The sequence below is a fragment of the Ursus americanus genome, chromosome X (assembly GCF_024610735.1).
Source record: "Ursus americanus isolate L20-20 chromosome X, mUrsAme1.1.p, whole genome shotgun sequence".
NCBI classification, from domain to species: Eukaryota; Metazoa; Chordata; class Mammalia; order Carnivora; family Ursidae; genus Ursus; species Ursus americanus.
This window is the reverse complement of record NC_142164.1, coordinates 29,779,784-29,796,808: the sequence shown is the minus strand read 5'-3', so window position 1 is coordinate 29,796,808 and position 17,025 is coordinate 29,779,784. Positions and strand designations below refer to the sequence as shown.

General features: G+C 47.4%; 1 protein-coding gene and 1 pseudogene across 1 annotated transcript; one reads left to right on the top strand and one right to left on the bottom strand.

Annotated features, from left to right (window-relative positions):
• Window positions 1–2,260: 2,260 nt before the first annotated feature.
• LOC123793470 (nuclear cap-binding protein subunit 2 pseudogene) lies at window positions 2,261–2,617 on the bottom strand (annotated as a pseudogene).
• A 5,811-nt stretch (window positions 2,618–8,428) lies between these two features.
• Window positions 8,429–15,592, top strand: PGRMC1 (progesterone receptor membrane component 1). The gene is made up of 3 exons (XM_045786777.2): window positions 8,429–8,848; window positions 12,263–12,418; window positions 15,397–15,592. The coding sequence occupies exons 1-3, from the start codon at window positions 8,521–8,523 to the stop codon at window positions 15,498–15,500; spliced, it is 588 nt and encodes a 195-aa protein (XP_045642733.1). The 5' UTR covers window positions 8,429–8,520; the 3' UTR covers window positions 15,501–15,592.
• The last annotated feature ends 1,433 nt before the right edge of the window (window positions 15,593–17,025 follow it).

Genomic DNA, 17,025 nt, shown 5'->3' with positions numbered 1-17,025 from the left:
ACTCATTGCTGGATGTCTCCACCAAGATATTCCTAATGCCTGTGCTTTTTATTATTTTATTTATTTATTTATTTATTTATTTATTTATTTATTTATTTATTTTTAAAGATTTTATTTATTTATGTGACAGAGACAGCCAGCAAGAGAGGGAACACAGCAGGGGAGAGGGAGAGGAAGACGCAAGCTCCCAGCGGAGGAGCCCAATGTGGGACTCGATCCCGATCCCGGAACGCCGGGATCACGCCCTGAGCCAAAGGCAGACGCTTAACGACTGCGCTACCCAGGCGCCCCAATGCCTGTGCTTTTTAAACGTTAAAGCACACGTGACTCATGTGGGCGTCTTGTTAAAATTGGAAACTCGGATTCAGTAGTTCTGGGCCACCGCCAGAGATGGGGCATTTCTTTCTTTCTTCCTTTTTTTTTTTTTTAAGATTTTATTCATTTATTTGAGAGAGAGCACAAGGGAGAGTGAGGGAGCACGAGCAGGGGTGCGGGGGGTACGGGGGTGGGGAAAGGGCAGAGGGAGAAGGTGAACAGCCTCCCCCCCCAGCTGAGCAGGGAGCCCAACGATGCAGGGCTTGATCCCAGGACCCCAGGATCATGACCTGCGCGGAAGGCAGATGCTTCCCTGACTGAGCCCCCCAGGCGCCCCAAAGATGGGACATTTCTAACAAGCTCCCAGGTGATGCGTACCCTGCTGGTCCATGAATCACCCTTTAAGACACAACCCCCATCTGAATGCAAGGTCCCTTCTGCAAGTTTGCTCTTTCCCCTGTATCCCCCCTCCTTGGATGACACACCATCTCCCCACTCCTCCCAAGAAAGGGCTTGGGGCAAAAATTCGCTGTGGAGGGAATGGGAGAAGTAGAGGAGGGGTCCCAAGCCAACTAGACACAGCTCTTCAAAATCCGAATAATCAGCTTGAACTCAACGAGAGAGCCTGTACTTGCCGTAATGCGTAAGGGGCTCACATGGAGATACATACCTCAGCCCCAGCTTCCACCGTGGAAGTTAGGAGATGCTCTGCTACTAGATGAAAAAAATGTCACTTGTGTCAGGGAGAATTCTATTAGGCTACCAGTTTAAATGAGCAAGAGTTCACGTATATTAGAGAAATCGCCTCGTGCCTTACAAAGGCAAAATAAGTTTTGTAGACCCCCTTCTCTGTAGAGGTCATCCGCTCACTATCAAGGCTCTAGAACTCGGTAAGCACAATGCGGGGCGGGGGCGGACAAGACAGGCTTCAATATGAGAATTGGCCGAAACGCATTTCCTGAGGGAAGCAATTCTGATTCTTCTGGTTAAGTGTTCTCTTGATCTTCAACCTCAATGAAACCCAGTCCATTCCTAAGATCACTCTGGAAACGCATCAGTCTGATGCATAAACCCCTTTTTGGTAGCTTTAATTAAAACACATCTTTTGAAAAATGCATACAGTCAATACTTTTCAAGTCCTAATACATGAAACACATAAGCCGGCAGTCTCCCCGGGACAGTCTGAGGCTTACTTTTGCACCAACAAGTTAGGAAGTTCCCTTGACTCCCAAGTTTGCCTTTAGAGATGAGAACTTAACACAGAAAGCAAAGTCAGCTGTCAAACAGCTACCAATTTAGAGCAAAGCTGTACAACATAGCAAAACCCCATTTATTACATTGTATCTTCTGTAAACTTACAAATGTTTAAATAGTAACTCCAGGCCCCAATGTAGACCATGAATCTACTATCAATTTTTTTTTTTAATTTTTCCATTTTCCTAGAAGAAGTGTGGTGTTTTGGGGCTGATAGATCAACATTAGAGATCAAATCTGTTACCACGGAACGCAACCTGGTAACATAAAATCGTTCTGGTAACCTGACACGTGGCCAAGATTCTAAGACTGTAGAATTAAAGGCTTTCTTTTGGATTCTGTCCCTTAATAGGAAAACCATGAAAAGGCTTCCAGCTCAGTAGAGACCTCGACCAAAGCATGGTGGGGGTGCCTGGCTGGCTTAGCCCATGGAGCTAGGAACTCTTGATCTTGGGGTCGTGAGTTCAAGCCCCACCTTGAGTGCAGAGATTTCTTGAAAAAAATTAAAAAGCATGGTAAAAGTGGGCAGCTTTGCAGAACCTGGGTAATGCCCGACAAATTCAACAGGCCGCAGGAGTGAGTTTTCATGATGGGGCTCTTGCCAATCACTGGTTTGGGGCCAGTTTTGCATAGCCTCCACCCCCCCCCCCCCGCCCCCTGCATCATTGTCCTGCTGATACTCATCTCCTACCTAGTCCCCAGATCGCCCATGGCCATACCGCTTGTCCTCCTTAAAGCCTGGATCCCAGTCTGTGCAAATGATCCGGTCACCCAGACGAGTTCCATGTCTGTACCCCACAGCATTTTCTGCACCTGCTCTTGAATGGGACTCCACAAAGCAGAACCCACATGCTGTTCTCTTCATCTTATCCGGGCCCGTCACGATTTTCTTTATGCCGCCACTTTTGCTGAAGAATTCATAGATGTGTCCTTCAGTGGTGTAAAAGGGAAGGTTTCCGGCATCGAACCTACAGCTCTTTTTTAGTAATTTTTCCTGTTCTTCATTGTCACCCCGGAAGGGTGGGTCCCGGTACTGGCTCAGCTCCATGTTGGAGTCACTGCGCAGTGCACCTTCGGAAGGTCGCTGGGCATAGTGCAGACAGGTGGACGGGGACACCGCCACCCCGGAAACCACAAGGCGCCCACGGCGGTGGCAGAAGCGCAGTTGTCATTAACTATTATGTATATTTCCTTCATGTCTTGTCTGCCCATGTATGTTTCACGCAGTGGGTTTCCATATTCAAATCAATTCAAGTCCACAAATATTTATTGAGCACCTGCTATGCATCAGCCACTATTCTAAGTACAAGGGATACGGTAGGGAAGGAAATAAAATTTCTCTTCTTGTGTGGCTCACATTCAAGTTGAAGGAGATAACCAAAAAGTGAATAAAGGGTATTGTATATTAGGAAGCAGTAAATGCGATGGAGAAAAATAAAGCCAAGAAGGGGGATGGAGAGGTGGGGGGGGAGATGTTTAAAAATTTGAAAGCAGTGAAGGAATGATCCGTGAGGATATTAGGGCAAGAACATTCCAGCAAAAGGAATCACAAGTACAGAGTCCCTGAACTGGAAACATGCCTGGTTGTTCCAGGGCCAGCAAGAACATGACTGGGGCTGGAAATTGAGTAACCAGGGAAGGAATTGGGAAATGAGGTGCTAACGTCCTAAAGGTAAGGGTAGGGTGGGTGGTGTGAATCCTGTGGGGCCTTGCAAGCTGCTGTAAGGACTTTGGGTTTGTTGTTGTTGTTTTTTAAAGATTTTATTTATTTGACAGAGACAGCCAGCGAGAGAGGGAACACAAGCAGGGGGAGTGGGAGAGGAAGAAGCAGGCTCATAGCGGAGGAGCCCGATGTGGGGCTCGATCCCAGGACCCTGGGATCAGGCCCTGAGCCGAAGGCAGACGCTTAACGGCTACGCCACCCAGGCGCCCCAAGGACTTTGGGTTTTTACTCTGAGTGAGATGGTGAGCCTCTTTGAACACTTAGGTGGTTTCCAGTTTTTGCTACCATCTATCATGCTTTGCGATTTTTCTTTTCTGTTTTTTTTTTTAAGATTTTATTTATTTGAGAGAGAGAGATCGAGAGAGAGCATGAGCAGGGAGGAGAGAGAGAGGCAGACTCCCCAGCTGAGCAAGGAGCCCAACGCAGGGCTCTATCCCAGGACCCGGAGACCATGACCTGAGCCGAAGGCAGATGCTTAACCGACTGAGCCACCCAGACACCCCTGTGATTTTTCTATACAAATCTCTGTTTGCATCTCTGAGCACTTCCCTAAGAAAAAGTTCTAGAGGTTAAATTCCTTGGTCATAGGTTAGGAATAATTTGAGGCTCTTGTTGCATATTGCCAAAAGGGCTTTCTAGAAAGTCTATATTCACTTAAAATATAATTTAGTTCAACAATATTGAGTGCCTGCTACTTTCTTGAGGCAGTCATGGTCTAGGGGCTTGAAATACACCGGTGAACAAAATGACTCTTTCATTCTAGCAATTTCACTCTTGCCAGCATTGTGTCAGAGTGCTTGCCTTGGCTGTATGCTTGCCAACACCAAGTATTACCATTCTTAAAAAGCTTCAAGAAACAAAAGGCAAAAGAGAATGCTCCAATAATCTGAGTGATGAAAAGTGGTATGTTGTTATTTATGTTCTTCTGGATTTGATTACTAGTGAAGTTGAATTACTTCCCACACATTTTCTAGCTAATCAGCCAATTGTCCTATTTTTCTTTAAAAGCTTTTGAAAACTTTTGAAAATAATTTAAAGGAGGCAGGAAGTTTGGCAACATCAACAGACTTAATATATATCTTGGGAAATAAGTAGTCCTCGGGTCAAGTACAAGCTTTAGAAATTGATCTGAAGCCAAAGAGCACATATAATGCAACTCTCATGTTCTGGAGAAGGCTTGTTAGTCAAGAGCTCCCTTCTGATTTCCACAGAATTTGAGAACTCTGGACAAGACCTTTCCAGCAACTATAAGCCAGAATGGCAGGCTGTGATGCTTTTCCTCGACAATCTCAACATCCCAATGTTTCTTAAGAGCCCACCTTAATAACAAATCTGCTTTGAGAGCATTTATATTATCAAGTTGTATCTCTGCTTGAAGTTTTAAGTTGCACTTTTCTACCCTCTGTGTGAGGCAAGACTTCCCTCAATCTATTATCCCGGGGAATACAGAGATGTAACAGGAAGGACACTGTACTGTGATAAATGAAAATTATAAACCCACAGCCCTCCATAAAGGCATTTCCCCCACTTTTTATTACGATAAAATATAGGGGTGCCTGGGTGGCTCAGTGGATTAAGTGACTCTTGATTTCAGCTCAGATCATGATCTCAGGGTTATGGGATTGTAGCCCCACATCAGGCTCTAGGCTCAGCGGGGAGTCTGTTTGAGATTCTCTCTCTCCCTCTCTGTCTGCTCTCCACCCCCATTCTCCCAAATACAAAAAAAAAAAAAAAGATAAAATATGGCGTAAGTGAGATCATGTACAGCATTGTGTAAGTTTCAGGTGTACAACACACTGATTTGATACATTTATTTGTAATACAATTGCTGTTGTAGCATTAGCTAACACCTCTGTCTCATCACGTAATTATCATTTCTTCTAGTGGTGGGCGCAATTAAGAGCTAGTCTCTTAGCAAGTTTAATGTTTAAGATACAGTTTTGTTGTCTATAATCACTGTACTGTACCTTAGCTCTTCAGGACTTATTTATCTACTAGTCACAAGTATGTACCCTTAAACAACATCTCTACCCTTCCCCCACCCCCAGCCCTGGGTCACCACCATTCCACTGTTTTTTTTTTTTTTTGAGTTAAGTGTCTGTTTTTAGATTCCACGTATATGAGATATACAGTATTGTCTTTCTGTTTCTGATATTTCCCCCACTTTCAATAGTACTTATCTTTGAGGAGAGAGAATCAGGGCTGAAGAGAAGGGCTTTAATTTACCTTTTGTGTCTTTCCATAGTTTGAATTTTATGACCTTAAACAAGTATGACTTTTAAAAAATGTCAACAAGGGTTATCTGAGTGGGAGCTAATGACTTATTCTTATTTATTACTTTGTCTCTCTCTTTATTAGAAAAAAACCCTGGTAAACCATTTATGATTTTTAACTTTCCCCAGTTTTGTAAAACAAAATCTGTGTGTGTGTGTGTGTGTGTGTGTGTGTGTGTGTGTGTGTCACATAACCGCAAGTATATAAACCAAACTGCTAATGTGTGGGCCTCATTTAAAGATTGCCTGGGGAGCTGGGAGAGAGAGAATGAATATCATTTTTTCTTTTATGCACTTACATATTGTTTAAGTTTGTTACAATGAGCGCGTATTGCCGTTCTACATTTTTTTCACAAAAGTAATAATAAATCATTTTTTTTTCCTCCTGAGGCTAAAAGTAACATGTGCTCATTGTGGTAAATGTAGAAAAGTACAAAGAAACTAACAATCACAACAGTTAGCATTTTAGCATGTTTCCTTTAAGGCTTCCTTTCAATGCATTTTTTTTTTACATAGTTGTTTCCATACTGCATAGTTTTGTATCCTGTTTTTCTCTCTTAAGATTAAGACATAAGCATTTTCCCATGTCATGCATGTCATAATAATATTTTGTGGTTTTGTCACATTTCAAGTGGATTAATTAGCTATTTCTTTAGCTTAACATTTAGATTGTTTCCAGTTTTCTCATACTAAAAGTGATTTTCTGGGGCGCCTGGCTGGCTCAGTGGGTAGAGCATGCAACTCTTGATCTCGAGGTTATGAGTTCGAACCCCACATTGGGCATAGAGCTTATACTTAAAAAAAAAAAAAGGTTTTCTGATAAACATTTTAGTAATGAAATCTTTGTTTGCATTTCTAAGTGTTTCCTTGGCATGGATTCCGAGAGGTCAAAGTACTGAACCAAAGAGTAGATTTCTAGAAGTGGATTAATGGATAGAAAGTATTTTTATGAATGACAAAAGATTATATCAATTTCTACTTCCAACAGTGTACTCCCATCACTCTCGAGCCAGCCTTGTAGATCATCCTTTTTTTCGTTGTATCTTTCTGACAGGAAGGTGGTAGGTGACAGCGGTATCTCCATTTTCCATTGCCAGCAAGACTGAACATTTTTCATATGCTTACTCACCATTGGTATCCCCTTTTCTGCGGACTATTTCCATCTTTGCCCATTTACTGACTAGCATCTTCTGGATTTTCTTATCAATTAAAATGAGCTCTTACAAGATATTAATCTTTTCTCTGTCATGACATGTAAATGAAAATCTATTTCACAAGTCTGTTGGTTTTTAAAAATATCTTGGCCATAGACTTTTAAAACAAAAGATTAAAATTAGAGTCTAACTATGGTCTTGGGGCCTCAGTTTAAGCCTGTTTTCCCTTGATTATATGGAAGACGTTTGACAAAAGATCTGGAAGGGCCATTTCAGCTAACCCCAAATTTAGCTCTGTGGGGAAAAAAAGTGTGGGCCCAATTTAAGGACTATTCCGCTCATACGCACTTTTAAATGATTTAAGAAGATGGGGTGAGGGCAGGGATGGAAGCAGTTGGTGCCAGAAATTTCTAGAATTCTGAGGTAAGACGCCAATTCTCTCAAATCTCTTGCGTGTTGAGAGGGGGAGTAAATTATGTGCAAGCGAACAGAACTCTTGATGGAAAAGTACTGCTCTGGGCTGCAGATGTGCGCAGGGCTTGGTTTTAATTATTTTCCCCGTTCTCTCCATCCTTTCTTCCGCTCCGCTCCGCCCCCCGCCCAGTGACAATGAAGAGGGCGGCCGGATTAGGATTCTAAAGGATAGAGACGGCCCTTCCTCTGTAAGGCCTGCTCCGGTGCAGACGGTTAGTCCTTAGCCCATCAATAGCCCAATAGCCGGTGGAAATACCCAGGAAAGGAAGGGACCAAATTTAGGATTTTCCCAAACTCACGCTTCCGTCTGGGATACAGCACAGGGTTATTGAGACTGCCAAGGGCAGCTCGACAGACTTCAAATAAAAGAACGCTGCCAACAAAGACACTTGGGTCATTATTCTGAGCCAAGAAAAAAAAAAGGCACAACAACAGAAGGTTGCTTGCTGATGCGTTGGGACTGAGCAAATCTGCGATTGCGAAAGGGTTTAGATTTCCGAGAATGAACCCGATTTAATCGGGCGAACCGATCCGTCTCCCCCCAGATATTGGGAGAGTTGTCAGGCAGGGGCCTGTGCACTGACTGGAGCCACACAGCCTCTGGCGGGGAGGATTGGAGAAGGGTCGTTAAGGAGAGTAAAAGGGAGTTCCCAAGGTGGAAATGGGTAGTCTGGGCCTCCAAGGTGGAAAGAGGAGCTCGAGGAGTGAGTTTCCTTCCTGTCCCCCAAGAGAGCCTCGCGGTCCCAGGGGGATGGGCGGGGAAAGGTGACGCTTCAGAATGGAAGGCGAGGGAGAAGCTGAAGCAAGAGAAATGGAGTCGTGTGTGGCGCGCATCAGGTGGCCGAGCGGGCCTCGGCCAGAGCTCTGCAAAGCCGGGGATCTCGGAGCGGGTCGGGGTGCAAGGAGCCGGCGACGGTGCGGAGGAGGGCTGCGCGCCGCGTCGCACTCAGCTAGAGGCTGCCGCGGGGATGGCGGGAGGCTGGGGCCGCGGCCTCGCAGGTAGGGTCGTGGGGGGGCCGCTCCCACCGCCGCAGGGGAGGCGGGATCCGGCCGGGGGGAGGGGAGGGGAGGGGAGGGGAGGGGAGCGACCGTCCGGAGGCCAGGTGGGGGGCCGGAGCTGGACACGGCGCGGGGCCCGGCGCCCGGGCAGCCGCGGAGGAGGCGGGGCCGGGAGGCTCCTCCCTCCTCGGCCCCGCCCCGCCCCGCCTCCTCCGCCGGCTAGTCGGTGTCCGCGGAGCCCCGCGCGCCACTAGCTCGCTGAGAGGGAGGAGAAAGCAGCCAGTTCCGGAGCCCTCCCTAGCCCGGCCCAACCTTTGCTCCAGAGATCATGGCTGCCGAGGATGTGGCGGCGACTGCCGCCGACCCGAGCGAGCTGGAGGGTGGCGGGCTGCTGCACGAGATTTTCACGTCGCCGCTCAACCTGCTGCTGCTCGGCCTCTGCGTCTTCCTGCTGTACAAGATCGTGCGCGGGGACCAGCCGGCGGCCAGCGGCGATAGCGACGACGACGAGCCGCCCCCGCTGCCCCGCCTTAAGCGGCGCGACTTCACCCCTGCCGAGCTGCGGCGCTTCGACGGCGTCCAGGACCCGCGCATACTCATGGCCATCAACGGCAAGGTCTTCGACGTGACCAAAGGCCGCAAGTTCTACGGGCCCGGTAACGGCGGCCGCCCAGGGGACGCGGAGACAAAAGAAGGGGCCCGGCCCGGGGCTGGGTCCGGGGGAGGCGAGGGGGGAGCGGAGCGCCCCGGAGGGGAGGAATGGCGGCTCCCCGGCGGTCGTGGCAGGGCGGCTCCCCGGCTGCAGCGGGCGAGGGGCGCTCTAGAAAGGCTGCGGCCGGTGGGGGACGCCGCCAGCACCGGGATAGGGGTGGGGGTGCGGGGAGAAGGCTGGAGCGCCCGGGCCGGGGGGTCTGGGGGGGTGGGCGAGCTCACCGGCCTGGAAGGGGGGGCACGGCCGCGCGCAGTGTTAAGGGGGCTTCGAGGGCATGGGGTTTGGGGGTTCCTGGAAGGAGGGGCGGTGTCGGGCTGGAGAAGGGAAAAGTGGGTGTCTCGAGGGAAGCGGGGGGGGGACAGCGGAGGGGGGAGGTCCAGCCTGGGAGAAGACGCGAAGGCAGCGGCGGCCGGGAGCGGCCGCGGTGACCGTGAAGGTGTGGGGGCAGCAGAGCGGAGGTGGGATGAGCGGCAGGTAACCGCCGAGTGCGGGCGGGCGGGTGATGTGTGAGTGCGTAGTCCGTGGCTGTGGCTTGCCAGGCGCGAGCGTGCATGCGCGCGCGCACCCGGAATGTGGCATGTGTCAGGTATGTTTGTGGCATGTGTTTGGTATGTGTGTGCGCGTGCTGTGTGTGGCCCACCGAAAAGCTGGAAGGTGAACGAAGAGGCTGGGGGGGGATGGGAGGGAGCTGATGGGGGGCGGAAGGAGGCTGAGCGTAACGGACAATGGGAACGTGGCGAGATGAGAAGGTAATACAGCATTTTAGTCTATAGCGGGAGAGAAAAGACTAGAAGCCAAAAAAAAAAAAAAATTAAAAATGGAGGGAGGGAGAAGTGGGAGGATCCTGGGAAACAAAAGGGGTAGGGCTGTGAGGGCTGCTGGGTGTGGGGATTTCAGGAAAAGCCAACCAGAGGGGAAATGAGGGTGGATGACTGCTGAGCCGTTGGAGGGGGGCAGGCTTGGAGGGCCTTAGGGATGAGGCTTTCTAAGCCCGGTTGCGGATCAGAATCACCTGATGCGCTTGAGGAAAAACACCGATTCCCGGCTTAATCGCAGCCACTGTGGAGGAGGCTCTGGGGGGGAAGGTCCAGCAATCTGCATTTTAAGCGGCTCCCCCAGGCGCATTTGAGAGGCCTCCAGGTTTAGAAAATCGTGCCCTGTAGAATATTCTGGAGAGGGGGAGGAAGAGATTTTAGCTCCTCTCATATGGGCTTCTAAAAACAGGGAGCTCAGGGAGTGTGTCCACATTGAGGGCCCTCTTCCTCACTAGTCTGGAGAGAGGGAAGAGGATAGAAGGCGGAGATCTCCGTCGTCTCCACTCCTGCTTTGTTTTACTGGCCCAGCCCAACTAATCAAAATCAGATGGGTTAAGGTTCGTCAGGAACTGGTCCCCTTAGCGGTTTTTCCTGGTGGCTGATTTAGAAGACCTACTTTCTGTAGGCCATGTAACTGTCCAAAGAATTTTGAGAACCACACCTTTGTTGTCACTTCCCCTGTCACTTCGACTTTACATAATCATGTAAATAGCTGTGCCTCCGGAGCTACACCATCAAGGAGTCCAACGGGTCCATGGGGCAACATCATAGGATTGTAATTTGCAAAGTCATTGAGAGGAATGCAGGCCTGTACACAGAAACACAAAACTGGGAGTCAGGCCACCTGAGTTCTAATCTTGGTTGGATTACTGACTAGCTGTGTGACCTGGTGCAAAGCATTGTTCTCTCTGGGCCTTAGTTGTCCCTCTGAAAAATGCTAAGGGTGGCCCACTGTGAGATCTCCTCAGGCTCTACCCTGCGGTATCATCCCGAGAGCCCAGGAATATGTGACATCATGTGTTCGTTCCCGTTATTGAGGAGTCTTAAAAATTACTCATTCCAGTGCCCATTATTCCACGCACAGCGCTTCTGTGGGTACTGGGAAATACAGCTGTGAGCAAGACAGACACACATCTCTGCTCATGGAGCTTACATTCTAGGGAAGATACATTCTGGTGAATAATCTATATTCTCCAAAGACTTTTAATGCTCCCCGTGAACCATTTTTAAGTATTCTGTGACCATAATCTCTGAAGTAGCGAGGTCCAAACCAGAACAATTGGCCTATTTTCAAGTACCAGATGCTACCATGTCCCCTAGAAGTATACACAAACACACACACACACACACACACACACACGTTTGTGAAAATGGTGTAATGGGCTTTTTTTTTTAACCTTCGTTAGTAGGCATGATAACATAATGAAGATCGCAAACAACCGGTTTTCTTTAGAACCTTATTTGCTTTTAAAAGTTGATCATAAATTTTGTCTAATTGTAAAAAAAAAAAAAATTCCTAGGGATTGAGGTTTCCGGTGACCAGGCCATATTGAAACTTGATCTCTTCTCATACTTGGCATAGTGGTTACCTACAAACTCTAATGTCAGAGTTGCTATCCAGTCTACCTGGGGAAGCCACACATAGTTTAAAGTACACTGGCTTCTTTTCCTTTATTTGTGCAATACTTAAATAAGCCTAAACATCTGCTTTAAGTACCTACAGAATAATTCACCACTCTTAGACAAAAGTTCAGTATAATATTATATATAATAGCATTCTGATGTTTTATATAATTATTTGGGGATATTGATTCAGTCTTTTTTTTTTATTCCATGAACGTCTCAGTATTTTGAGTCTCCGAGCTCACCAGAGTTGAAGGAGCTGATCTCCTCTGCCGCCTCCTCTTTACTAACAGTAGATTATGTAACATGTGGCTAGATTTCTGGACCACTGATAGTCTTAACCAATGATTTCTGCTGCAGATGCCACACGTTTAGTACAGTCTCACAACGAGAGATCACCGTAAGATCCTTTTGACTCATTAAAACGTATCAGATACATTTCATAAGGAAATATTTTCATTTATGCCTCAGTACTTACTCCCTTAAGGAGCCATAGCTTTCACTGGTATACCCCCAAGTGCCTAGAACAGAGACACGCTGTGCGTTCCACGTCCTGAAGTTGAATTCTGACCCTTGGATTCAGTATTGTCTTGGATGATTTCCCACCACCACCACCCATCCCGCCCCAGGAGATAATCATTCGTGGCTTTTTTTATTAGCTATTTGAGAGTCACAGGAAATGGATGATAATGTATAGCATATTGATTCGTAAAAGTTCGATGACAGCGGGTCCTTCGGGATCCACCACAGAATGATGAAAGTATCAACATCACTTCTGGTTTCCAAATGGAATTTGATACTGCAAAAGGGGGGCTGTCTTTGGTGATGGGTAAGGAAGCCATTTTCTTCCTTATGAAGAAACCACAGAGAAATTGACTGTCTAATAAAGAATTGGTCTTTGGCTTTGTTTGTTTTTTAAGAGGGGCCATACGGGGTCTTTGCTGGAAGAGATGCATCCCGGGGCCTTGCCACATTCTGCCTGGATAAGGAAGCACTGAAGGACGAGTACGATGACCTTTCTGACCTCACTCCTGCCCAGCAGGAGACCCTGAGTGACTGGGACTCTCAGTTCACTTGTAAGCATTTTTTAAAAATTGTGTCTGGGTCAAATTTCTACCAGTAATGGGGTTTGCAGCAGTACAATGGTTATTACTAAGCAGCCAGAAACTGGGGAGCATTTTGATAGGCTCCTGAATCTTGGACGGATCAAGTTCATGGCTTGAAGTAATTGCAGCAATGCTGAGTCACTTGCTCTGATGGCATCCAATTTTTAGCTAGTTCTCTATGGAAACATGGGTTTCTGTTATTTAAATCTTTGACAGGTTCGCATAGATTCCACACTAGGATTTGGTGCTTGGTGTGTAGGGGAAAGGATCTGTAGGCTACAGAGAGAGGGACTTTCAGAAGTCCTCACTAGTCAGTCTTGCTGTTTAAAAGCAGCCCACATTTCTGTTGAAGAATGGGAGACTTGTGTTCTACAAAACAGCTTCTCTTTGAATCTAATTGAGCCTAACTATAGGCCTCATCTACAAATGATGCTTATAATCTGCCCAGCAACAATGGTGTCTGCATTTTTAAAAAGAGAGAAAAAAAGGAGCTGTTTGTTTCCTGGCTTATGCTATAAGGCTGAGGTCTTTGGGAGGAGGGGGGAGTAAGCATGGGGGGAGGTTAAGTTCAGATTTCCAGAATTGAGGAATTGGCTTTTGTCAAACCCGAGTATCTAATGATCACTTTAGCAACGTTGCACTGCTAAGAATTTGACTAACCCTTCCCAGCTTTGCAACCATATATAAAGACCATGGCCCGTGCTTAAAGATTTTTTTATTTTAAAATGTATCCTGTCTATTTGCTGTTCTCTATAGCCAGTTAAATATTACTGACTCTTTTGGCTAAACGCAACCATTTTCTTTGAAAATAACGCTGACTTCAGAGTTCTGGGTTAATTATTAGCCAGCCGTGGCCCCACCTGCAGGTCCTAAGCAGATCGAAGTATACTTTGAAGTCTAGAGGCAGGTCTTTGTATTTTCAGAACATAATTCAGCTATCTCACATCGGCCCTGATTTTTTTGGTGTCCTAAGGATGCCTTTGTCAACATAGATTCTTCTATGTGGACCCAGTGAGTTGTAATTTCGGACTTACAGAGCTCTGTCTTCTAGGGCTTGCCTGCCCCAAGGTGGCAAAAACTGTGTAAAAACGTTCCCCCCTTAAACTAAGACCAGCCCCAAATTCTGTGGTGACACTTGAGCTCCACTCAAGACGGGGAGGGGGGGTGCCCCTTAAAGCAGGTTACCCGGGCGCCACCCAGCGCCTGTTTGTTCTGCGGTCCTGAGCACACCGAGGGACCTTTATAACGTGTTCAAATACGGAAGTTCCCATTGTTCCCAGCGATCATTGCACACAAAAGCATGTCTGGCTATCTGGTTAGACAGGTTGGTTACTCCTCTAATTCCCACCCACATGCAGAAAGAGGAGGCTCTCTCGGCCTCTGACACCCATAGGATTAACCCTGTGTTAGCTGGGCCGCAAGAGTGCGGCCAGCGGGATGGTGGTCTGCCGACTCTATCCCTTCTCATGTCTTTTTTCAAAAGTGTTTTAAATTTATAGTTAATCTATACGGTATGATTAGTTTCAGAGGTAGAGTTTAGTGCCTCAGCAGGTGCATATCACACCCAGTGCTCGTTCTGTCACGTGTCCTCTTTCATGCCTGTCACGCAGTGACCCCGTCCCTGCACCCCCCTCCAGCGACCCTCAATTTGTTCTCTACAGTTAAGAGTCTCTTACGGTTTGCCTCCCTGTTTTCGTCTTCTTTTATTTTTCCCGCCCTTCCCCTATGTTCCTCTGTTTTGTTTCTTAAATTCCACATATGAGATCGTATGGTATTTGTCTTTCTCCGACTGACTTATTTCACTTAGCATAATACCCTCTAGATCCATCCATGTTGCTGCAAGTGGCAAGATTTCATTCTTTCTGATGGCTGGGTTCCTCGTTTGCACTCTTAAATCTGTTTTCTCCAACATCTCCCATGAGATCGCCAGTTCGGTCCATGGGAGCTCCAGTTTTAACTTCATTAACCCATGTTTCCAGTCTTCCTTTAAAGTAGCTCATACCCTGGCCTTTCCGTTCCCATGGACATCCTACCCCTGGCTCTTGTTCCTTCACACAGACATGCCCGCTGGCCTCCTGGGCAGCCCTCTCCCGGTGTCCTTGCTGTAATCCACCCGGTATGCCACCACCACCCCACGTGTGCCAGAGCACTGGTTGCCTTTGTCACAAACCTTTGCCACCTACAGGATTAAGTCCAGACGCTTCAGGCTGGCTTTCCACAGCCTTCACAGTATCTTGGCCACACCGCTTCGCTTAACCTCACTCCCACTCCGTCGCTGTCAGCTGGGTCTCTCTGTTGCTCCCCACATCTGTTCCATCTCACCTGCGTGCCTTGGTACACAGCCGCCGTCATTTTCTGGAAACCCCTCTCGCCTCAAATCCTTCCACACCGTTTCCCAAAGCATAGCCTTCTTCATCAGGTGTTCAGAAATCCTTGTGACAGGGGCGCCTGGGTGGCTCAGTCCTTAAGCGTCTGCCTTCTGCTCAGGGCGTGATCCCTGCGTTCCGGGATCGAGTCCCACATCGGGCTCCTCCGCTGGGAGCCTGCTTCTTCCTCTCCCACTCCCCCTGCTTGTGTTCCCTCTCTCGCTGGCTGTCTCTGTCTCTGTCAAATGAATAAATAAAAATCTTAAAAAAAAAAAAAAGAAATCCTTGTGACGAACTCCTCACGAGCCCCTGCTCGTCTCACCCCCTCCCGCACCCAGGCACGACTCACTTTGACCTTCCCTTGCACACTCCGTGCCCGACATCGCTACCTGTTTTGTATTTCTTGCGAACAAAACTCTTAAATCCCTGTGGGCGAGGACCGCGGGGCGAGTCCTGGGCGGCTGACGACTTTCGGGAAGCCCAGCACACTGCGTAGGCCTCCGCCGAACGCTGTCAGGTGACAGGTGGGGGTCCTCTGTGAAGCATGAGCGCGCTCATCTGTGTCTTCTTCTCTCCCTCCAGTCAAGTATCATCATGTGGGCAAACTGCTGAAGGAGGGGGAGGAGCCCACCGTGTACTCTGATGAGGAAGAACCAAAAGATGAGAACGCTCGGAAAAATGATTAAAGCATCCAGTGGAAGCATATCTATTTTTGTATTTTGCAGAATCATTTGTAACATTCCAGTCTGTCTTTAAAACATGGTGATTTCAATATTTAGAGCAGTTTCGAACTTGCTGTTAAGTTTTTGTAATTAACGTCACTAGTGACACGGAGCCAATGAACTCTCCTGTCTTCAAGTGCATGGCGTGTTTGTGTGCCACGGATCCGGACCGTGAACCGCAGTGCTGTAATCCAAATGTTAGGACTCTCCCCTTCTGTCTGTAGTTAGTGCAGGCTGCCTTTAAATTCGTTGTTTCCAGAGCGAGACAGGTAAGATGTGGGTGTTTCCCCCAAACAGGTAAAAAAAAAAACGTGAACTGTGCAGAAGTCCTTCTAGCCCCGAGAACAAAGGATCAGCTTCTAGCCCCCATGTCCCCAAGGTAGCAACTCCCTTATTTCTCAATTGACTTAACTGCATGATTTCTGTTTTATCTACCTCTAAAGCGAATCTGCAGTGTTCCAAAGCCGCCTTTGGTATTGATGAAAGAGAGCTGCCCAGTTTAAAAAAAGAAAAAGTCTCACAGCTGGGCTTGGTCGGGAAAAATACATTCACTGTGTTTGTAGACTGCATCATTCTTTCGTCCTCTGGACACTCAGATGCCCCCGCCAACACAGCAAGGTACACTAAGGCTTAAAACAGGATCTGAACACTCAAAAAAAAAAAACTTCGGAAGAAATCCACTGGCTTGCTGAAAAACCTAAATATATGATTAAAACATAGAACTATCTCCCCCATCCCCACGTTCACGGTGGGACCACAGTGATTTCACACAGTTCGCTGTGGGGGGGGCACGCGGAACAGGAGCAGGCCTCCGCTCTCCGGAGAGCCTTCACGCACACACACCCCTGAGGAATGAAGAAAGTACACATCACTAGTCAAGTGGTTTTTAAAGTGTATTCCTTAAGGTAACAGTTACTCTTCTGTTGTTACGAAACCATAGCCACTGCAAGCGTAGTAGGCCAAGCGTCTAGGTCTTTGATATTGGTCTTTTGGTTAACAATAAACTTCGCTTAAGTAGACTGTACAGTCGTATGAATTCGTAAAAGTATTATATGAACAACTAGTGAGGTTTCAAACTCTTGTAATTGTAGTTGAATAGTCCTTGTATTTTCTTGTGAACCGTGTTTAATGGTTTTACCTCAAATCAGAAAACAAAATGAAGTGCTTTGGTCAGTTAATAAAAATGGTTTTACCCAGTATAGCGTGGTGGGTTTTTAAACCTTAATCTAAGAAACCAGATTGGATCATTTTACTTTAGCTTAACATTCAGTTTCCCTTTGTGTGTGTGTGTGTGTGTGTGTGTGTGTGTGTGTGTGTGTGTGTGTGTATGTGTGTATTCCAAAAGAAACCAAGGGGCAACACTTCAGAGGCCTCACACCACAAACCAAATACCAGCTTGTCCTGTTAAGAAACAGTGAATTGAGGGGCACCTGGATGGCTCAGTCGCTTAGGCCCTGCCTTCAGCTCAGGTCATGATCTCAGGGTCCTG